The sequence below is a fragment of the Pituophis catenifer genome, unplaced genomic scaffold (assembly GCF_029215685.1).
Source record: "Pituophis catenifer annectens isolate HBS135680 unplaced genomic scaffold, rPitCat1.0.hap2 SCAF_1, whole genome shotgun sequence".
Taxonomy (NCBI): domain Eukaryota; kingdom Metazoa; phylum Chordata; class Lepidosauria; order Squamata; family Colubridae; genus Pituophis; species Pituophis catenifer.
In genome coordinates, this window is record NW_027256881.1 from 2,931,869 (window position 1) to 2,953,570 (window position 21,702).

Sequence of the window (21,702 nt, forward strand, 5' to 3'; positions counted from 1 at the left end):
CTGAAGAGAGAGAAAAACATAAAAGAGGAAAAGTCAGCTGGCTAGAATAAGAAGAGGAAAATGGGTGCCTTCAGATGTGTGTCCGTAGAGATTCCCACTCATCCAGGTCATGGTTGTCCCAAAGGTGCTTTTTCAGGAGGCAGCTGGACTTTCTGGTTTTTTTCTTTTCTTTTTTTTAAGACTTTAGAGTAGAGTAGAGTAGAGTAGAGTAGAGTAGAGTAGAGTAGAGTAGAGTAGAGTAGAATAGAATAGAATAGAATAGAATAGAATAGAATAGAATAGAATAGAATAGAATAGAATAGAATAGAATAGAATAGAATAGGAGCATAATAGAATAAGAGCATAATAGAAGAATAGAATAGAATAGAATAGAATAGAATAGAATAGAATAGAATAGAATAGAATAGAATAGAAGAGAATAGAATAGGATAGAATAGAATAGAATAGAATAGAATAGAATTCTTTATTGGCCAAGTTTCGCTGATGTGAGCCGCTCTGAGTACTTTGGAGAGAGGGCGGCATATAAGTCCAATAAATAATACTAATAATAATAAAAGTGTGATTGGACACACAAGGAGTTTGTCTTTGGTGCATATGCTCTCACTGCACATAAAAAGACATTTATCAAGAATCATAAGTTACAACACTTAATGATAGTCATAGGGTACAAATAAGCAATCAGGAAACAATATCAATATAAATCGTAAGGATACAAGCAACAAAATTAGTCATACAGTCGTAAGTGGGAGGAGATGGGTGGTGAGAACCATGAGAAGATTAATAGTAGTGCAGACTTAGTAAATAGTTTGACAGTGTTGAGGGAATTAGTTGTTTAGCAGAGTGATGGCGTTCGGGAAAAAACTGTCCTTGTGTCTAGTTGTTCTGGTGTGCAGTGCTCTATAGCGTCATTTTGAGGGTAGGAGTTGAAAAAGTTTATGTCCAGGATGTGAGGTGTGTAAATATTTTCACAGCCCTCTTTTTAACTCGTGCAGTATACAGGTCCTCAACGGAAGGCAGGTTGGTAGCCATGGTTTTTTCCGCAGTTCTAATTATCCTCTGAAGTCTCTGTCTGTCTTGTTGGGTTGCAGAGCCAAACCAGACAGTTATAGAGGTGCAGATGACAGACTCAATCATTCCTCTGTAGAATTATTATTTATTGATAATAGAATTATAATAAACAAATAATACATAAATAAATAGAATTATTTAGTGATGCAATTTGGGATGAACACCCTTCGAATGATGTGGGAGTAGAAACGGGTTTCCAGAAAAATTGTAGACTACAGAAACCAACTAAGTAAGATCATCAGTGCTAGAAGGGAGAGGAGGAGGAGGAGGAGGAAGAGGAGGAGAAGGAGGAGGAGGAGGAGAACTGTGGGGTCCCTTGATGCTCTCGGAGCTTGGTGGTGTTCTTGCAGACATTTCTTGACCCAACTAAGTAACAACATCAGTGCGAGAAGGGAGTGGGGTTTGCTCTCTGTTCATATAGAAGTGGCTTGGCCTTCCTGTTGGTGAGAGTGTTCTTGGCACTTCCTCAATTAGCTTATTGTTTCCTGTTTGAAACAGCCTTCTAGCACTGATGATGTTACCTAGTATGGCTCATAAAACATCTACAAGAAAACAGCCAAGCTCAGAGAGCACCAAGGGAGCACCTCATGTTGTAACTATGAATGGTCGCTAAGCAAACAGTTGCAAGTCAAGGATTACCTGCACCCCTAAGGTGGCCTGTTGTAATTCTGAACGGTCGCTAAACAACCAGCTGTAAGTCGAGGACTACCCGTACTATGGGACCATACTTTCAGAGAGCAATCTTTTCCCAGCCCTTCTTGGAGGTACCGAAGATTAACCAGACAATCCTTCCCTTTTAATTTTCTCTTCGTTTCCCCCACCCAAAACTGTTGGTGCAAACAGCGCAACCCACCTTGATGGAGACTTTGTGCTTGGTGAACGAACGGCTCCTGAGAAGCTGGTAAATGCAATGGATGGGTAGGAAGCCGGTGATGTTTGCGCTCAAGTTGCTCGTAACGGCCACGCGCACCGCATGAGCTGTCACCACCTAGGAGAAAGAAAGGTGTTTAGCGCCCCATCTGTTGTGGCCTGCCAACTGCCAGCAAAGCTGGCAGCCGACTCGGATGATGAGGAGGTTGGGGAGGAACTTCGGCCAGTTCCAGATTCTGGGGAAGGCTCTGATGGATGCTCTGTGTTGGACACAGAGTGCTGTGGCCCGTCAGCGGCCTGTGCGGATTGTAGCTGATTCTGACAATGAGGAGGCTGGTGTGGTGCTGTGCCAGCACCCTGTGCAGCTGGTACTCAAGTCAGACAATGAGGAGGCTGGAGAAGATGTGGTGCCAGAGGCGGGGATTCAGCCAGGGCCTTCAGAACCTCCAGAGGCTCCTTTAAGTGAAGAGGACGAAGAGGAGGAGCCTCTTCTCAATGCACGGGCACGCAGAGCTGCCAAAAGGCAGGAGTGGCATCTCAGGAGGAGGTCTCCTTGAGAGTAAGGCTTGGGGCTAATTGGCCACTCCCTTAGCCTATTTAAGGAGGAACGCCGACTGAAGCAATTTGTAGGGAACAACTTTAGTTCACTCTCCTTCGCGTCTGGATTCTCTGTAAATTGCTTCTGGGCTTTCTGCCAACCATAGTAAGATTGTGATTACTTTATCTTTGGTTTCTTGTAGGCTGTTAAGAAAGTTTATTAATAGCCTTTGTTTGCAAAAGATTGAGTTATTTTAGTAAATTAAGTTTTGTACAGACTTTGTGTGTGCTGTGTTCTTTGGGGTCCGTAGCTGGGGCAGAACACAGAGATAGAGCCAGGGCCGTCCGACATTTCCCAGCCACCGAAGAGGCAGCTGCCTTTGGAGGCTGATATGAGTGAGGAGGAAGAACAGCTGGGGCCTGTTCCAGATGCACGTATACGCAGAGCAGTTAGGAGAGGAGAACAACAGAGGACAAGGAGTCGACTCGGGAAGCAAAGCACACATTTTACCTAACAGATTTTACCTGTTCGGTGAAAATCTCCTGGGTGAAGATGGTTTTCATGCGACTCAGAGAACTGGGCTTGATGACGATCTGGAATAAAGGGAGACCAGGAACACCAATGTTGTCAGATTGGAGTTTTTGCTTGTCCCCACAAGTAGTCCTCGACATATGACCGTAAGGGAGCCTGCCACGTGACCAACCCAATTTTTACGACCTTTTTTTGCAGCAGTCAGTAAGCAAATGCGACAGCCCTTAAGTGAACTCGGAGGTCGCTTCGCTACGGATGCAGTTTTGATGGCTAAGGTGGGACTAGAACTCACAAGTCTCCTGTTGATTGACCCAAAGTCACCCAGCCGGCTTTCATAGCTAAGGTGAGGCTATAACTCACCGTCTCCTGGTGTGGAGGGTCTTTCAGAATAATAACAGAATTAAGAGTTGGAAGGGACCTTGGAGGTCTTCTAGTCTAGCGGTCCCCAACCTTTCTGGTTTGACGGCCCGGCAAGGGAGAGAAGAGGAGATAGGTTCCTTATGGGTGGCAAGCAGGTGCGTGCGAAGCTCCATTTGTGTGAGCACCAGGCGCACACACACGGCTCATGCAAAGGAAGCTTCGAGGCTCACACAAGTGGCCACCACTCACGCAAGAGAAGCTTTGTGCGTGAAAGACAGCGCCGCTTCCACGAGCTTCACGTGTGCGCATACACTCACCCACCGCCCTCACAGCCTTGTTCCAAACAGGCCATGTCCCAGTAGTGGGCTGTGGCCTGGGGGTTGGGGACCCCTTTTCTAGTCCAACCCCCTACTCAAGCAGAAGATCCTATAAAATTTCAGGCAAATGGTTGTCCAGTTTCTTCTTAAAAACTTTACAGACCTTCCTTCCAACTGGATCTGCTTCTTTTTGTGTACACATGATTTAGAATAACAGAGTTGGAAGGGACCTTAGAGGTCTTCTAGTCCAACCCCCCATTTAGGCAGGAAACCCTACACCACTTCAGACAAATGGTTATCCAACCTCTTCTTAAAAAACTTCCAGTGATGGAGCATTCACAACGTCTGGAGGCAAGTTTATTTATTTATTAATCATATTTCTATGCCGCCCACTCTCCGAGGACTCTGGGCAGCTTACAACAATCGACAGTATACTAAATAGCATATTGGCTCCTAACAATCTGGGTCCTCATTTTACCCACCTCGGAAGGATGGAAGGCTGAGTCAACCTTGAGCCGATGAGATTTGATCTGCTGATCTGCTGAAGTAGCAGTCAGATGAAGTAGCTGCAGTACTGCACTCTAACCACTGCGCCACCTCGGCTCTTTTGTTGTTCCACTGATTAATTGTTCTCACTGTCAGGGAATTTCTCCTTAGTTCTAGGTTGCTTCTCTCCTTGGTTAGTTTCCAGCCATTGCTTCTTGTCCTACCTTCAGGTGCTTTGGAGAATAGCTTGACTCCTTCTTCTTTGTGGCAGCCCCTGAGATATTGGAAGACTGCTCTCATGTCTCCCCTGGTCCTTCTTTTCATCAAACCAGACATACCCAGTTCCAGCAACCGTTATTTATATGTTTTAGCCTCCAGTCTTCATGGGATTGGCCCAAAGTCACCCCAGCTGCCCTTCAAGCCTAAAATGGGACTGGAAGTCACCATCTCCTGCTTTTTTTTTTTTTTTTATTTGATTTGATTTATATGCCGCCCTTCTCCGGAGACTTAGGGCGGCTTACAATGCACTAAGCAATAGCCTTCATCCTTTTGTATATTTATACAAAGTCAGCTTATTGCCCCCACAAACTGGGTCCTCAATTTACCTACCTTAGAAAGGATGGAAGGCCGAGTCAACCTTGAGCCTGGCGAGATTAGAACTTACTTTAATTGCAGACAGCTGGTGTTAAATTACAGTGCTTTAGTCTGCAGAGCTATCCAGGCTCCTTTCTAGTTGCTTTCTAGTTGGTGCCTTCCCCACTAGACCAAACTGACTCTTGGATTAAAGCTGATGTTTTGACCGATTGTAGAGGCAGCTTTAGGGAAGTCGAGCAGGGAGGCCTGCAGCTCCAGGCCCCCACGGTGGGATTGGACCACTTACCTTCATTCCCAAAGTAGAGCACACCAATTCGATGATAGCGCTGAGCTGGTTGCTATGGAAATACATGGCGACCAATAACAGCATCTCACCAAAGGAAGCGGAAACTCCAGAAGTGCTGTCAGAAAAGGAAGGGTGGGGGGGGGGGAGAGAAGAGGAAAAGTTTTCATTGAGAATATTTTACAGAATCAGAATCAGAATAGAGCTGGAGGGGACCTTGGAGGTCGTCTAGTCCAACCCCCTGCTCAAGCAGGAGACCTTATCCCATTTCAGACAAGTGGCTGTCTAGTCTCTTCTTAAAAATCTCCAGTGATGAAAAGCAGTCACAACTTCTGAAGGCAACTTCTGTTCCACTGGTTAATTGTCCTCACTGTTAGGAAGTTTCTCTTTAATTCCAAGTTGCTTCTCTCCTTGAATAGTTTCTGTTAGGTTCAGCTTGTAGCTTACTCCTAACTTGTTGGTCAGGCAATATATCTGTTTCTTTAAGAAACAACTGAGCCACGTAATCAGGGTTTGGTGAACCCTGTAATTAGGCTACAGTGCATAAATAAGCAGCGCAGAGAAGCGTTCTTTGTTCCTGATTGTTCCTGTTGCTTCCTGCGTCTTTCTGCTGATTGGTGTTAGACTGAATTGTTCTATGGTACTGTATACCAAGACTTACTAAAGTCTGTTTGCTTTGGTAAGGGAAGATAATTACTGGACTGATATTACTGTTTATGACCTTGGACTGTTTTACCTACAACGAGACTGCTTATTATCTTGTATATAAAGTATTTTTCTCACACAAGCTGCACGTTTATCTCCTTCCCTGTGTGTTTCCGCTCTGCTCGTTGCACAAGCAACAAATACTATTTACAAACACCCTAACAGTTTCCATCCATTGCTTCTTGTCCTGCCTTCTGGTGCTTTGGAAAATAAATTGATCCCCTCTTCTTTGTGGCAGCCTCCCAAATACTGGAATATTGCTATCATGTCCCCTCTGGTCCTTCTTTTCTCTAAACTGGCTAAACCAGCGGTCACCAACTGGTGGTCTCTGGACCATTGGTGGTCCACGAGAAAATTTTGGTGGTCCGCAGAAAAATTATTTGCATTTTTTATATTGCACTAAATCAGGGGTCCTCAAACTACGGCCCCTGGGCCGGATACGTGCAATGACCGTTTATGTTGCTTCAGAGAGTCTCCCCCTTTGGGGTCTTTTTGTGGGAGTGGGGCAGAAATTCCAACTTGGGGTCTGCTTCAGCCTCCTGGTGTGGGGCTTTGGGCAAAGGCTGGAGGGAAGTGCCATTGGTGGCAAAGAGCCGGAGGGCCTTGTTCCAGTGGGACTGCATCATGGTGGCCTGGAACTGGCTGACCATCTCAGCCCACTGAGCCTCCAGGCGCTGGTACCTGGCCTTGCACTCCCACAGGTCTTCCCTCTGCTTGGAAAGCCTATGCTCCTAGTCCTCAGTGAGGTGCTTCTGCTAAGCCTCCTTCTCGGTCAGATCCAATTTGAACTGAGCTGTTTTGCCAACACTTTCTCGTGGTGGCTGCTTAGCTCCAATATCTGCTTCCTGTTGGGACATTAAGGAGCCCGGGTGGGCAGGCAAGGAGGGGCTGGGAGAGGAGGGGCGAGTAGAGGCCGGCGAGGCACCCCTCAACATGAGTGACATCGAGTTGACCACGCCCACCCAGCCACATGACCACCTAGCCACGCCCACCCAGCCGGTCATTAGGCAGATCATATTAATGGTCCGTGGGATTTAAAATTATGAATTTAGTGGTCCCTGAGGTCCGAAAGGTTGGTGACTCCTGGGCTAATCCCAAATCCTGCAACCATTCTTCATATATATATAATCTCCAGGCCTTTAATCATTTCATTTCATTTCATTTATTAGATTTCTATACCGCCCTACTCCCGAAGGACTCAGGGCGGTGCACAGCCAAACAATCTTATTATCTTATTATCAAACAATCATCTTAGTTGTTCTTCTCTGCACTTTTTCCCAAAATCTCAACATCATTTTTGTAACGTGGTGACCAAAACAAGATGCAGTATTCCAGCTGTAGCCTTACTAAGGCTTTATAGAGAGGTACGAATACATCACACAATATGAGAGCACACACTGTATGTTGGCAAGGGTGGGAAAAGACCTCTAACCTTTCAAAATAAGCTTCTTCCTTGATCATCCAGCTCAACCACATCACCATCAGCTGCTCCTGTTCTGGGGTACTGAAGAGATAATTGTGTTAGAATTGGAAGTCGGACAAAATAACAGGATTGGAAGGGACTTTGGAGGTCTTCTAGTCCAACCCCCTGCTCAAGAAAGAGACTCTACACTATTCCAGACATGTTGCTGTCCAGTCTTTTCTTGAAAGCCTCCGTGTCAAGTTTCGAGGTCGTCTCAAATAAATTGCATTTCAAACAAAGTCTTTGATAGAAACTCCCATTTATTGAGCACGACATTCTAAATCCTAGCTCATCGTAGCCAACACCGAATTCCAGACCCAAAACCCTCTCTTTCCGTTCCCCACTCCCCTGCACTCATTGGCCATCTTCCAAGTCATTCTACCCCTAATCTACCGCTCCAGCTCAAAGGAATTTCCCCCCTCCCATCTCATCTCCTAGGGGATATTATCTCCAGAGAAAATAAGTAGGTGAAAAGTCAAACGTCCCTTTCCAGATGCTTCCGCTTCTCCTTCTTATGTCAGCACTAGACTAAATGAAGCTTGAAGTGCTGACACTCCGGTGATTAGAGATTGCAAGCAACCGACTTGCAATCAAGTGTTGGGGCAAAACGGGGCAAAATCTCACTTAATCGCTGTCTTGTTTAGCAATGGAAATTTGGGGCTCAATTGTGACTATAAGTCAAGGACTACGCATAGCAGCAGATTATTCTGCTGCTGTAGGAATGGGGACTTCAAATGGGAGTCTGGGAGAATTAAATCACTGTCCCACTCACATTGTCCTGTTCACCAATATATAAAAATAAAGAAAAAGCCAGCCTCCCAAACTTAAAAGGGATCACACTCGGGATTTAAAGCTTGGGATGGGGTCTGATCCCAGCTGAGGCCACCATTCTCCAACAATGAAATGAACGGCTCTCTCCCCCTTTTCCCTTTCTTCAGGAGATAATCCGGTTACTCAAAAGGGTACCTGACCAGCGTGGAGAAAGCAAGCAGCATGCAGAAAGAGAGTGACACAAAGCGGACTCCCGCCGGAGTGGCCGGTGGGCGGCTGGTCATGAGCTGCAGTAGCTGTTCCGCTTCTTCGTCGGTCGGCCTGCAGGATGACACAAAGAGAGGATCAGCTGCATCCTATGGGCGGGGCATATTTCCTCCCAATGCCAGGGTCGTTTGCAAAACAGGTCTTCTAAACCCAGGGGTCCTCGACCTTCTTAAAGCATGCTGGCTGGGGAATTCTGGGACTTGAAGCCCACCCCTCTTAAAGCATACAGGTCAGGGATGCTATTCAACAGATTCTGACAGGTTCTGGAGAACCGGGTAACGGAAATTTTGAGTAGTTCGGAGAACCGACAAATGCCACCTCTGGCTGGCTCCAAAGTGGGGTGGGAATGGAGATTTTGCAGTATCCTTCCCCTGGAGTGGGGTGGGAATGGAGATTTTGCAGTATCCTTCCCCCTGGAGTGGGGGATTTTGCAGTATCCTTCCCCCTGGAGTGGGGTGGGAATGGAGATTTTTACAGTATCCTTCCCCCTGAAGTGGGGTGGGAATGGAGATTTTGCAGTATCCTTCCCCCTGAAGTGGGGAGGGAATGGGGATTTTGCAGTATCCTTCCCCCTGGAGTGGGATGGGAATGGAGATTTTTGCAGTATCCTTCCCCCTGAAGTGGGGTGGGTATGGAGATTTTGCAGTATCCTTCCCCCTGGAGTGGAGTGAGAATGGAGATTTTTGCAGTATCCTTCCCCCTGAAGTGGGGTGGGTATGGAGATTTTGCAGTATCCTTCCCCTGGAGTGGGATGGGAATGGAGATTTTGCAGTATCCTTCCCCCTGGAGTGGGAAGGGAATGGGAATTTTGCAGTATCCTCCCCCCGAAGTGGGATGGGAATGGAGATTTTTGCAGTATCCTTCCCCTAGAGTTGGGTGAGAATGGGGATTTTGCAGTATCCTTCCCCCTGGAGTGGGGAGGGAATGGGGATTTTGCAGTATCCTTCCCCTGCCATGCCCACCAAGCCACGCCCATAAAATTTGAATTCCACTACTGATACAGGCTGGGGAATTCTGGGAGCTGAATTCCACCCCTCTTAAAGCATGCTGGCTGAGGAATTCTAAAGAGCTGAAATCCATCCATTTTAAGGTTAAGAAACTGATGGGGAAAATGCGACCCAATTGAGATATTGATCTTTCCTCAAACAACCTTACCCAGAAATCCTACCACACGAACCTCAGCTGCTACCATCCCATGAATGGCTACGAAAGGGACCCCTGGGACCCCCACCCGCAAATATGGCCCATCGTAGGATGACTAAGTCCACGGAAGATTGAGAGCTGCTCACTTTAAGCCGGCAATGCCCATCAGAGCACAGTAGAGGCGCAGGAGGGCGCTGGCTTTGACGACGTGTTCCTCCTTCAGCCCAGAATAGACCGAGATGTTGGGCTCCATGTCTGGCTCGGCCTCCTCGGGGATGTGCAAACTCCGGACGGTGGGCAGAATCTCCATCAGTTCGAGGAGCAGCTGCCTCCTCATCCGCCAAAGCACGGAGCTGATGTTCTCCCGTTTGCGCTGCACAAGAGAAGGAAAATGTGGCTCCCTTTAAACATCGATCAAGTGAGCAAACCCCGAATTAGGGTTTATCGCCACACAGGAACACCACCAGATACCCCCCCTGGGCTTTCGAAATAAAATTTCTTTTAAAAAATAATAATAATAATGTTTATTGAATTTTCAAACATTAAAATACATATAAAAAATAGAAAAGAGCAAAAAATAAGAAAACCATAACACACAACAAAAACAAACAAACTCATCAAAATTTAAACACTAGTAACAGCTTTTCTACATCGGTATCTCTATCCTAATTAACTTCCATACACAAAGTCTACTTCTATCTATCACTATCTTAACTTACATCCTTATCTAAGTTATAATAACTTCTATTCACAATTCGATTTGCCATGAAATCGAAATAAAATTTCACAAAGATCATTTAGAGATCCAACCTAGAATGTAGGAGACATTTCCTGTGTTGTGGCCCGCCGGTGGCCAGCAGAGTCGGACAGTGAGGAGGTTGGGGAGGAACTTGGGCCAGTCCTGGGGGCTGGGGAAAGATCGGATGAGGGCTCTGTGTCGGAGGCAGAGAGGGAGCTAGACAGCAGTGAGGCAGAGGAACAGCTGGAGCCTGTTCCCAGTGTGTGCATGCGCAGAGCTGCCAGAAGACAAGAACAACTAAGAGAGCAGGGTCGATTTAGGAGTAAAGACACACCTTGGAGGTGATTGGCCCCTCCCATAGAAAACAAAAGAGCAGCAAATGGACGTTTTGAAGAAGGAAGAGCCTTGGTGGCGCAGCAGACTAAAGTGCTGTTAAATAGCACCAGCTGCCTGCAATTACTGCAAGTTCAAATCTCACCAGGCTCAAGGTTGACTCAGCCTTCCATCCTTCCGAGGTAGGTAAAATGAGGACCCGGATTGTGGGGGCAATAAGCTGACTTTGTATAAAAAAAGAACACTGCTTAGGGGGGGCCGAAAGCCCAACTAAGCAGGTATATACAAAAGTATGAAGGCTATTGCTTAATGCATTGTAAGCTGCCCTGAGTCTCCGGAGAAGGGCGGCATATAAATAAATAAATAAATAAATAAATAAATAAATAAATAAATAAATAAATAAATAAAATGGATATTTCTCTGAAATGGTATAGTTCAGTGATGGCGAACCTTTTACTTACCGAGTGCCGAACAGGAATGCACTTCGCGCCCTGCGCATGCTCGCCTGCCATCCACAGTAACGCGCGGCTTACCACCCCATGTGCTGCGTGCGCAACTGCACCATCTGTGCATGCGCACATCTTTTGTGCATGAGCACTAGCGCATGCTGCACGCACAACCGCATATGCACATGCGCACAGCTTTCTCACATGCAATGCACAGACGCTGTCTGCGCATGCGTGCACAATCTTGCGTGCATACAGGAGAGCTCTGAAGGCCAGCTGGGTTCCCGGAATTGCACAAATGCGCACCAGAGGCCTGAACACCAGCTGGGGTGCGCGCGCATGCAGAGTTTCATTCGCCAATACGGGTATAGGTTCTCCTGCTTGAACAGAAGGTTGAACTTAGAAGACCTCCAAGGTTCCTTCCAACTCTGTTATCCTGTTACAGTGATACCTCGGTACTCATTCTTAATTGGTTCCGGGAGGCACGATGAGTACCAAAAACGATGAATACCAAACAAACATTATTCCCATAAGGAATAATGTACGTGTTTCCCCGAAAATAAGACCCTGTCTTATATTTTTTTGAACCCTGAAATAAGCGCTTGGCCTTATTGCCATGCGCTCAAAAGCCCGATTGGGGTTATTATCAGGGGGTCTCTTATTTTGGGGAAAACAGGGTCTATCTATCTATCTATCTATCTATCTATCTATCTATCTATCCACCCATCGCTCTATCCATCTATCCATCCACATCTCTATCCATCTATCCATCCTCATCTATCCATCTGTCTGTCATCTACATTTCTATCCCTCTCCATCTCTCAACACATCTGTCCATATCTATCCATCCACATGTCTCCTATCTATCTATCTATCTATCTATCTATCTATCTATCTATCTATCTCTATCTACCGTGTTTCCCTGAAAATAAGACCCTGTCTTGTATTTTTTTGAACCCTGAAATAAGCACTTGGACTTATTGCCATGCACTCAAAAGCCCCATTGGGCTTATTATCAGGGGGTGTCTCATTTTGGGGGAAAACAGGGTCTGTCTATCTATCTATCTATCTATCTATCTATCTATCTATCCACCCATCGCTCTATCCATCCACATCTCTATCCATCTATCAGTCCTCATCTATCCATCTGTCTATCATCTACATTTCTATCCCTCTCCATCTCTCATCTCTCTACACATCTCTCCATATCTATCCATCCACATGTCTCTCATCTATATCATCTATCTATCTATCTATCTATCTATCTATCTATCTATCTATCTATCTATCTCTATCTACCGTGTTTCCCTGAAAATAAGACCCTGTCTTGTATTTTTTTGAACCCTGAAATAAGCGCTTGGACTTATTGCCATGCACTCAAAAGCCCAATTGGACTTATTATCAGGGAATGTCTTATTTTGGGGGAAACAGGGTAGTGAGTCACAAGGCAGCCGACTATGACAAGTTCTAGCTTGTGCCTCGACTACCAAACAAACGATGAGTACCGGGACCAAATTTTCATGTCAAAAATGCGTTGAGGACCAAATTCGATGAGTTTCAAAGCAGTTGAGTACTGAGGTGCCACTGTATTCTGTTATTCAGTATAATTAGAAGTGGTTTTATATATGTATTCATTGCTTTAAGCTTTGTTGTGCATTGCTTGGATTGAGCAGAGCGAAATTAACTACATCAAATGGTAACCTTCTGATGCTATTCTTTTCCTAAAACGTTAAAAAGCCCAGCATTGGCATAAAACCTCATGCTGTTAACCAGTTGATGTGGCATTTAAAAGGCGAGGTGTACTTCCCACCTGTTTTACAGTTAGGCCTCAACTTATGACAATTGAGACCAGAATTTGCATTGCTAAGCAAGGCGGTTACCTAAGTAAAACATCCATGATTTTATGAACTTTTTTTGTGTGTACCACAGCTGGTTTTTTTTAAAATTTATATGCCGCCCTTCTCCGGAGACTCAGGGCGGCTTACAATGTGCTCAGCAATAGCCTTCATACTTTTGTATATTTATACAAAGTCAGCTTATTGCCCCCACAAACCGGGTCCTCATTTTACCTACCTTAGAAAGGATGGAAGGCTGAGTCAACCTTGAGCCTGGTGAGAATTGAACTCGCAGTAATTGCAGGCAGCTGGAAGCTAAATACTACTTTTTTTTTTTTTAAGTCTGCTGCATTAGTCTGCTGTGCCACTCAGGCTCTTTTTTGTTAAGTGAATTACTGTAGTTGTTAAGTGAATTGCGCAGTCCTTAAGTGAATTCAGCTTCCCCCATTGACGTTGCTTGTCAGAAAGTGGCTGGGAAGATTGCCAATAATGATCACACGACCCCGGGATGCTGCCACTGTCATTTATACATGACGCTTGTCATGTGCCTGAATTTTGATCACATGACCATGGGGATGCCACAACAGTCATAAGCGCAGGAACTGGTCGTAAGTCACTTCTTTCAGGGCCATTGTAACTCTGAGCAGTCGCTAAATGAATTGTTGTAAATTGAGGAGTAAGGTTCTACATTCAGGCAAGAAAGGGACCTCTGAAAAGTAAGGTTCGACATTTAGCCAAGAAAAACAAAATGCACAGGTACAGTATATGTACAGAATAACAAGAGTTGGAAGGGACCTTGGAGGTCTTCTAGTCCAACCCCCTGCTCACGCAGGAGATCCTACACCATTTCCAACAAATGGTTGTCCAATCTCTTCCTCTTAAAGACACCTCCAGTGTTTGGAGCACCCGCAACCCCCGGAGCCAAATTGCTCCACTGGCCAACTGCTCTGTCAGGAAATTTCTCCTTTGTTCTAGGTTTGTCTATGGAGATTCTCAACTTTCTCTTTGTTCTAGGTTGCTTCTCTCCTTGATCAGTCCCCATCCATGGCCTCTTCTTCTGCCTTCAGGTGCTTTGGGAAACATAGTTGACCTTGGATTCCTAGGATGAATGTCTTCCTGGCAGCTGGCAGTTTATTTATTTTATTTTATTTTTATACCGCCCTTCTCCAGCAGGACTCAGGGCGGTGGACAGCCAAAGTAAAAACACAGCATACAAAAATTAAAACAGTTTAAAAAATATTAAATAATGTCGGCCCACAATTTAAAACAACCCAGTTAAAATTAATTTCAAATTAAAATCAATGGATGGGATTAAGCCAGCCCGGCTAGATGAAATAGGTGAGTTTTAAGGGCCCAACGAAAAGTCCGGAGGTCCAGTATCGTGCGTATCTCTGGGGGTTGTGATTTATTGATTCAAAATAGGATTTATAGTATAAATACTGGGTCATCTCCCTTCCTATTCTGCCAAGGCCATTTTCTCCTATTTTTAATATTCCTATAGTAGTATTCTAGAAAGCCAGTTTGGGCTACTACTGTAGGGTTGTCCAACCTTGGTGACCTTAAGACTTTTGGATTTCAAAATGTGGTACCTTGCTCAATAGTAGTAACTGTGAGAGGGATCTTGGAGTCAAAGTGGGCAACCGTTTAAATATGAGCTAGCCGTGTGCAGCAGCTGCCAAAAAAGCCAACACAGTTCAGGGCTGCATCAACAGAGGAATAGAATCAAGATCACGTGAAATGTTAATACCACTTTATAAGGCCCTGGCAAGGCCACACTTGGAATTCTGCATTCAGGTTTGGTCGCCATGATGTAAAAAATATGTTGAGACTCTGGAAAGAGTGCAGAGAAGAGCAACAAAGATGATTAGGGCACTGGAGGCTAAAACATAGGAAGAACGGTTGCAGGAACTGGGCATGGCTAGTTTGATGAAAAGAAGGACTAGGGGAGACATGATAGCAGTCTTCCAATATCTCAGGAGTTACCACAAAGAAGAGGGAGTCAAGCTATTCTCCAAAGCACCTGAAGGCAGGACAAGAAGCAATGGGTGGAAACTAAACACTCATCTTAAAGTAGAGAAATGCTGAATTAGATGTATCTGTGGATGTGTCTGATTTATATTTCAATTGGAAGATGAACAGGTTAGCTCCCAGAATTCCCTAGTGTGGCTAGCTGGGGAATTCTGGGAGTTGAAGTCGACCAACCTTCACGTTCCCAAGGTTGAGAAACACTGGTATGATGTTTCCTTCCTTTCTTCCTTTTGAAAGGGGACTTCAAGATTGTAAGATGCCCAGAGTTGCCCTGTGGTAAGATGTCTAAATGTCTAGTTTAATGAAAAGAAGGACCAGGGGAGACATGATAGCAGTGTTCCAGTATCTCAAGGGCTGCCACAAAGAAGAGGGAATCAAGTTATTCTCCAAAGCACCTGAGGGCAGGACAAGAAGCAACGGGTGGAAACTAATCAAGGAGAGAAGCAACCTGAAACTAAGGAGAAAATTCCTGACAGTGAGATCAATTAATCAGTGGAACTACTTGCCTCCAAAAGTTGTGAATGCTCCAACACTGGAGGTTTTTAAGAAAATGTTGGAAGACTATCAGTATTAGCTATTTTCCTTACCAAGCACAGATGTTCTCACCTGTTGACCGTTCCGGATAAAAGTTCCAAACCACGTCCGAACTTTGGCATTCGTTCCAAGCAACAGGCCACTCACAAAACAGACCAGGTCACTGACACCATCCTCCGCAAACTCATTCTTGGTGTGATCCAGAGTCAAAGCCACACCAAGTCCTGGTAAGTGGCATTCCTCCACCTAAGCACACAAGAACATCTTAAAATTTGGCTGCATTTTTACATCAGAAAGGTGTCTCCCTTGCCAGATTACTGGAAGATACGTACATAAGAACCAGGTAAATTTATTGCACAAGGAAGGAAAGCCTCATCGTTTTAACCATGTTGCTAACTCAATGGAGTTTGCACATCACCGTGAACCAAACAGCAATTTCACAGATTAGTTTTATGAGGAAACAAAAACCAAAAGATCGTGCACAGATAGATTGCTTAAAGAAATCGCTTGGACTTTTTCTCTCCCACTCCTTACAGAGAGTTTGGAGAGGAAGGGACTACAAGAGAGTAAGCAGGCACACAATGGAGAATACAAAGGGCTGTTTGCATAGTCAAACATGACCTTCGCACAGTCACTCATGCCCTGGTTACTTTCGGCTTGGATTACTGCAATTCCCTCTACATGGGCCTGCCCCTGAGATGCACCCAGAGACTCCAGCTGATCCAGAATGCAGCCGCACGGGTTGTTACGGGAGCCCCTTGTTACTCCCATATAACACCCCTCCTGCGTGAGCTGCACTGGTTACCAGTAGTTCTCTGGGTCCATTTCAAGGTGGTAGTCCTCACCTATAAGGCCCTACATGACTTAGGTCCGGGATATTTGCAGGACCTTCTCCTGCCTGCCTCTCACAGTCCTGTTCGCTCACATAGGGCCGTTCTCCTCAGGGTTCCGACGGCGAGCCAATGTCGTCTTGCTGTGCCCAGGGGTAGGGCGTTCTCTGTGGGTGCTCCCACCCTCTGGAATGAATTACCTACCAAGCTCCGGACGGCTCCTGATCTCCGTTCCTTCCATCGGGACCTGAAGACTTGGCTGTTCAAACAAATAGGCTGACTCTGATTCCGGGTTTTATTATTTACTACTAATTAGTTATTTGGTTTAAAATGGGATTTTATTGTACTTGTTTCTTAACTTGTGTTCGCCGCCCTGAGTCCTTCGGGAGAATGGCGGCATATAAATACATGTAATAAATAAATAAATAAATAAATAGTGAGCTTGCAGTTGCTGGCACCAGTGTTTTGATTTGATATGTACTCTCTATTGCGTGCCTGCTTATTCTCTTATAATCTCTTCCTTTCCAATATCTCTGCTTTGCGTGTGGGGGGAAAAGAAAAAGTTAGGTAAGAGGACACACATTTATTTTATTTATTTATTTATTTTGTCGAGTACATATTAGATAATATATATAAGTATAAGCATGAATTGAATACATAAAATGAATACAATTAAAGGGAACATTAGGACAGGGACGGTAGGCACGCTGGTGTGCTTATGCACGCCCCTTACAGACCTCTTAGGAATGGGGTGAGGTCAACAGTAGACAGTTTTAGGTTAAAGTTTTTGGGGATTTTGGGATGAGACCAGAGTCTGGTAGTGCATTCCAGGCAGGGGTGAAATGTAAAATTTGTTACTACTGGTTCTCTGGGCGTGGCTTGGTGGGGGGGTTAATGTGACTGGGTGGGCGTGGCCAACTTTTTTTTTTTTTAACTTTTCAAAGCATTTTTTCTAATGCTTTGAAAAGCCTCTGCCGATCAGGCAACTCAGCTGGGAGTTGCCAGAGACTTTTCAAAGCATTTTCTTTACCACCTCTTCAGCCAAGAGGTTGCAGAAAAAAATGCTTTGAAAAGCCTCTGACGATCCCAGCTGAGCCACGCGATCATCAGAGGCTTTTTTTTTAACTTTTAAAAGCATTTTTTCTTTGGAAGAGGTTGTAGAAAAAATGCTTTTAAAAGTAAAAAAAAAAAGCCTCTGATGATCGTGCGGCTCAGCTGGGCATTGGGGGGGGGGGAGGGGGCGCAGGGATTTTTGCTACCGGTTCTCCAAACCACCCGCCGCCATCGCTACAGGATCAGGTGATCCGGTCCGAACCGGGAGCATTTCACCCGATTCCAGGCATTAACAACTCTGTTACTCAAGTTATATTTTCTGCAATCTGAATTTACGCTGACCATAATGGTAATCACAGGACTAAGGAAACACTGCGAAAGTTGTAAACGTGGTCACTGCTTGTCAAGTCATTTTTTTTACATCATAATTTCATTAAATATTATAATTACAATAGTAAAAAAAAAAAGAGTAGAAGTTGTAGAAAAGAGTGAAAAAGGGGAAAACAATGTAATGGAAAGAAAGAAAATATAATGAAGAAAAAGAAAAGAAACACAGTGTCCTTCGTACTCTCTGAGCTTGGCTGGTTTCTTACAGACATTTCATTACCAAACTAGGTAGCATCATCAGGGCTGCTTAGAAAGTAGGGTTTGGTCTCATTTTAGATGCAAGTGGCTGGCACTGTCAGTGTTGGTGGGAGTGTTGGGAGGGGGGTTTTCCTTGATTGACTGTTAGCTTGTTTGTCTGAGTTGGTCGTTTCTTGATTGAGGAATTGTTTGCTTCAAGATTATTGGCCTGCAGACTAAAAGCACTGTAATTTAACACCAGCTGTCTGCAATTAAAGTAAGTTCGAATCTCGCCAGGCTCAAGGTTGACTCAGCCTTCCATCCTTTCTAAGGTAGGTAAATTGAGGACCCAGTTTGTGGGGGCAATAAGCTGACTTTGTATAAAAATATACAAAAGTATGAAGGCTATTGCTTAACGCACTGTAAGCCGCCCTGAGTCTCCAGAGAAGGGCGGCATATAAATCAAATTTAAAAAAAAAAATTGTTAAGGATATAGTTGTGAGATAACCAGGAATGGTTATGGAACAGAGCATTGAGTTTTGCACACGGAAACGGTGCTGAGAGTGATTGTGAATAAACTGCATACAAACTGGTTTTTAAAGTAGTTTAAAGTAGTTTACTTATAGAGCAAAGCAAATTCATAGTCTTTTACCAATCCAAGTCTTAGCCATGCATAATCAATCCACAGATACAAAACTTCTTATCGGTTTGTATAACAATACATGAATCTGGGCCTGGTGGCTCAGCAGACTGATAGCATTGTGATTAACACCAGCTGTCTGCAATTACTGCAGGTTCGAATCTTACCAGGCTCAAGGTTGACTCAGCCTTCCATCCTTTCTAAGGTACGTTAAATGAGGACCCAGTTTGTGGGGGCAATAAGCTGACTTTGTATAAATATACAAAAGTATGAAGGCTATTGCTTAACGCATTGTAAGCCGCCCTGAGTCTCTGGAGAAGGGGGCATATAAATCAAATTAAAATTAAAAAAAAAAAAACCATTCAGGAACGATATTAAAACAGTTCATAAAAGCAGTAATAAATAAACCATGATCAAAATGACCATGTAAAGAGATCAAAGATATCTACAACATAGCAGCAGGTAAAAATATGGTGTAATGTCCACACTGACCACAATCAAGCTCTCCTTAAATACAGTTGCTACAGAGCTCATCCAATCAGGATGCAGAATGACTCAGCAATACTCTTAAAGCTATATTATACATATTCATACTATAAACATATAATGTTGGCTTATATATTACCTGGCCAACTAGTTAGGCAATGACCATTTCCTAACAAATATTGTCGTTAATCTCTGTTCATTTGGGTGTTGATTGCTGGTGAGGTGCTTACATCTTTTTGGATCATTTTTGGCTTTTCGATTGTCTCTTTTGGATAGTATGCACATGTTGATAATGACGTTATCTCGTTTGGTAATGAAACGTCTTCAAGAAACGTCTTCTGAAAGCTCAGAAAGCACCAAGGACCTCACAGTTCAACCTTGAGCTACAAACATTATCTTTTATCAGAAAAAAAAATAATGTAAATAAGTTATTTCCCATCTTCATCACAAGTTGCAAAAGGACTTACCACCATACCACGAACTCTCAGTGCCTGGGAAGGGTTCATTTTGCAAAGGTGACGCAGGGCATCGGTTCTGCGGCGGCCTCCAAAACTCTCCTCATCTTGCCTCTCACCGTTCTTAATCAAGCCCCTGCATACTGGAATCCATCAATTTTAAAAAAACAACAACCAAATTTTCAACTCAGTTCACCTTTAGTTGCAAAAAAAGTGGTGGGAGGAACAGAGTATCATGACCCCGACTAACGAACTCAAGCAAATCAGAACTCCGAGGCTAAGGTCTTCTTCTAGGAACTTCTTTATTGGGTACATCATATCGGCACAATCAAATGGAAAAACCAACTCTAAATGTTTCCTGCTGTTTCAGTGTAATTAAAAGAGGAATTAACTCCCTGCACAAAAGTCACAGATCATGTTGGCCCAGTTAGGTTAATTGGCGGGATCTCCAGACACTCCTCCCCGTCTCTATCCACCACCTGTAGAGGTGACCTTGGTTCCCACGAGAAAGTCCTGTGTTTTGTCTAGCAAGTATTTCATCCTCCTTCCCCCTCCCTATTCTGTGTGACAATTGAGGAACAGAAAAAAGGCTTTTGACCGGTTCGATTCAAAGTTGACACAGAGGACATGTGAGATTGCAAGGCACCCATCCTGACCTAAAAGTCCAAGCTTATCCAGGATTCAGAAAATGATTTAAAGGCAATCAGGAGCGATATAATTGCCATGGTGGGCCACGTTCTCATTCCAAAGTAAGTTTACAATTTTCTGGAATTATTGATGAAGTGATGAATATTGTATTCATCAGTGTATGAATTATTGATGAAGTGATGAAAATTGTAAGTTTACAATTTTCTGGAATTATTGATGAAGTGAATTGCATTCTTCCTTTCTTCCCATCTTTTGAAACATACACAGGGAGTCCTCGACTTACAAACAGTTCATTTAGTGACCGTTCAAAGTTACAACGGCACTGAGACATGTGACTTATGACCGTTTTCCATTGTTACGACCTTTGCGGCATCCTCATGGGTCACTTAAATCAAAATTCAAACGCTTGGCAGCTGGTTCGTATTTATGACCTTTGCTGTGTCACAGGTTGTGTGATCCCCTTTCATGACCTCCTCACAAGTGAAGTCAATGGGGAAACCAGATTCACTTAACAACCAGGTTACTAACTTATCAACCGCAGGGATTCACTTAACAACTGTGGAAAGAAAAGGTCGTAAAATGGGGCAAAACTCACTTAATAAACAACAGAAATTTGGGGTCCAGCTGTGGTCGTAAGTCGAGGACTAGCTGTACAGTGCTTTTCATTCAATTTACAGTCCATACACAGCATTCAAATCAAAGTAAATTGAATGCAATAAGTATGCTCAGGTCCTACTCAGCTGCATGGCTACTTTTCTTACCCTTTTAATGTTTTTGTGGAAAAATGTGCTCCTGATGCACAACCGATGGTGCCTTTGCAACACACAGGAACACACAAAAATCACTGCCCAACAAAGTATTAAAGTACGTAACATACCTTCATTAAAACTGTCCGGGACGTTGGCTACTAAAAGGCAGAGGAACCAAGCTCCATTCTTCATGTGGAGCAAAGCTTCAGCCACATCGACGATGGGCAACAGCGAAGGAAGTTCTGAACACACAGAGTTCAAAGGTTGTTTATTGGTCTCAGAAGCATTACAATTAAAATAAGGCGTATGTCAAGTTTCGAGGTCGTCTCGAATAAAATGCATTTCAAACAAAATCTTTGAAGAAAAATCTCCTATTTATTGAGCATGACATCCTAACATGACTCCAAACGAAGCCAACACTGACTTCCAGCCCCAAAACCCTCCCTTTCCGTTACCCGCTCCCCTGCACTCATTGGCCATCTTCCAAGTCATTCTACCCCTAATCTACTCCAGCTCAAAGGAATTCCCCCCTCCCATCTCATCTCCTCGGAAACATTATCTCCAGGGAAAATAAGTAGGTGAAAAGTCAGCCGTCCCTTTCCAGACACCTTCGCTTCTCCTTATGTCAGCACTAGAGTAAATGCAAGTTGAAGTGCTGACAGCGTACTCTTCAGCCATAACGTTTAAAATATAAAATACCAGATTAAAATATGTACAAGTTAAAACAGATTCTTGCCCAAAAAGTAGCAGCATTCAACAAGTTCAAAATGAAGCCAGTGAACAGTAGGCTAGGGATAACTGCCTTTTACATTATGACAACTATAGCAATAGCATTTAGACTTATATACTGCTTCACAGTGCTTTTACAGCCCTCTCTAATCGGTTTATAAAATCAGCGTATTGCCCCCAACAATTTGGGTCCTCGTTTTACCCACCATGGAAGGATGGAAGGCTGAGTCAACCTTGA

The 21,702-nt window shown here is 44.2% G+C and overlaps 1 protein-coding gene across 1 annotated transcript in view; it reads right to left on the minus strand.

Moving 5' to 3' along the window:
• Positions 1 to 21,702, minus strand: part of INTS2 (integrator complex subunit 2) — a 57,311-nt gene that overhangs the window by 27,285 nt on the left and 8,324 nt on the right. The window contains exons 5-13 of the mRNA XM_070945072.1: positions 20,864 to 20,977; positions 19,351 to 19,481; positions 15,383 to 15,556; positions 9,542 to 9,768; positions 8,181 to 8,306; positions 7,185 to 7,256; positions 5,051 to 5,165; positions 3,001 to 3,069; positions 1,922 to 2,056 (exon numbers count right to left, since the gene is read on the minus strand). Of these exons, the coding sequence (XP_070801173.1) occupies positions 1,922 to 2,056; positions 3,001 to 3,069; positions 5,051 to 5,165; positions 7,185 to 7,256; positions 8,181 to 8,306; positions 9,542 to 9,768; positions 15,383 to 15,556; positions 19,351 to 19,481; positions 20,864 to 20,977 (1,163 nt within the window). The remainder of the gene's footprint in view (positions 1 to 1,921; positions 2,057 to 3,000; positions 3,070 to 5,050; positions 5,166 to 7,184; positions 7,257 to 8,180; positions 8,307 to 9,541; positions 9,769 to 15,382; positions 15,557 to 19,350; positions 19,482 to 20,863; positions 20,978 to 21,702) is intronic.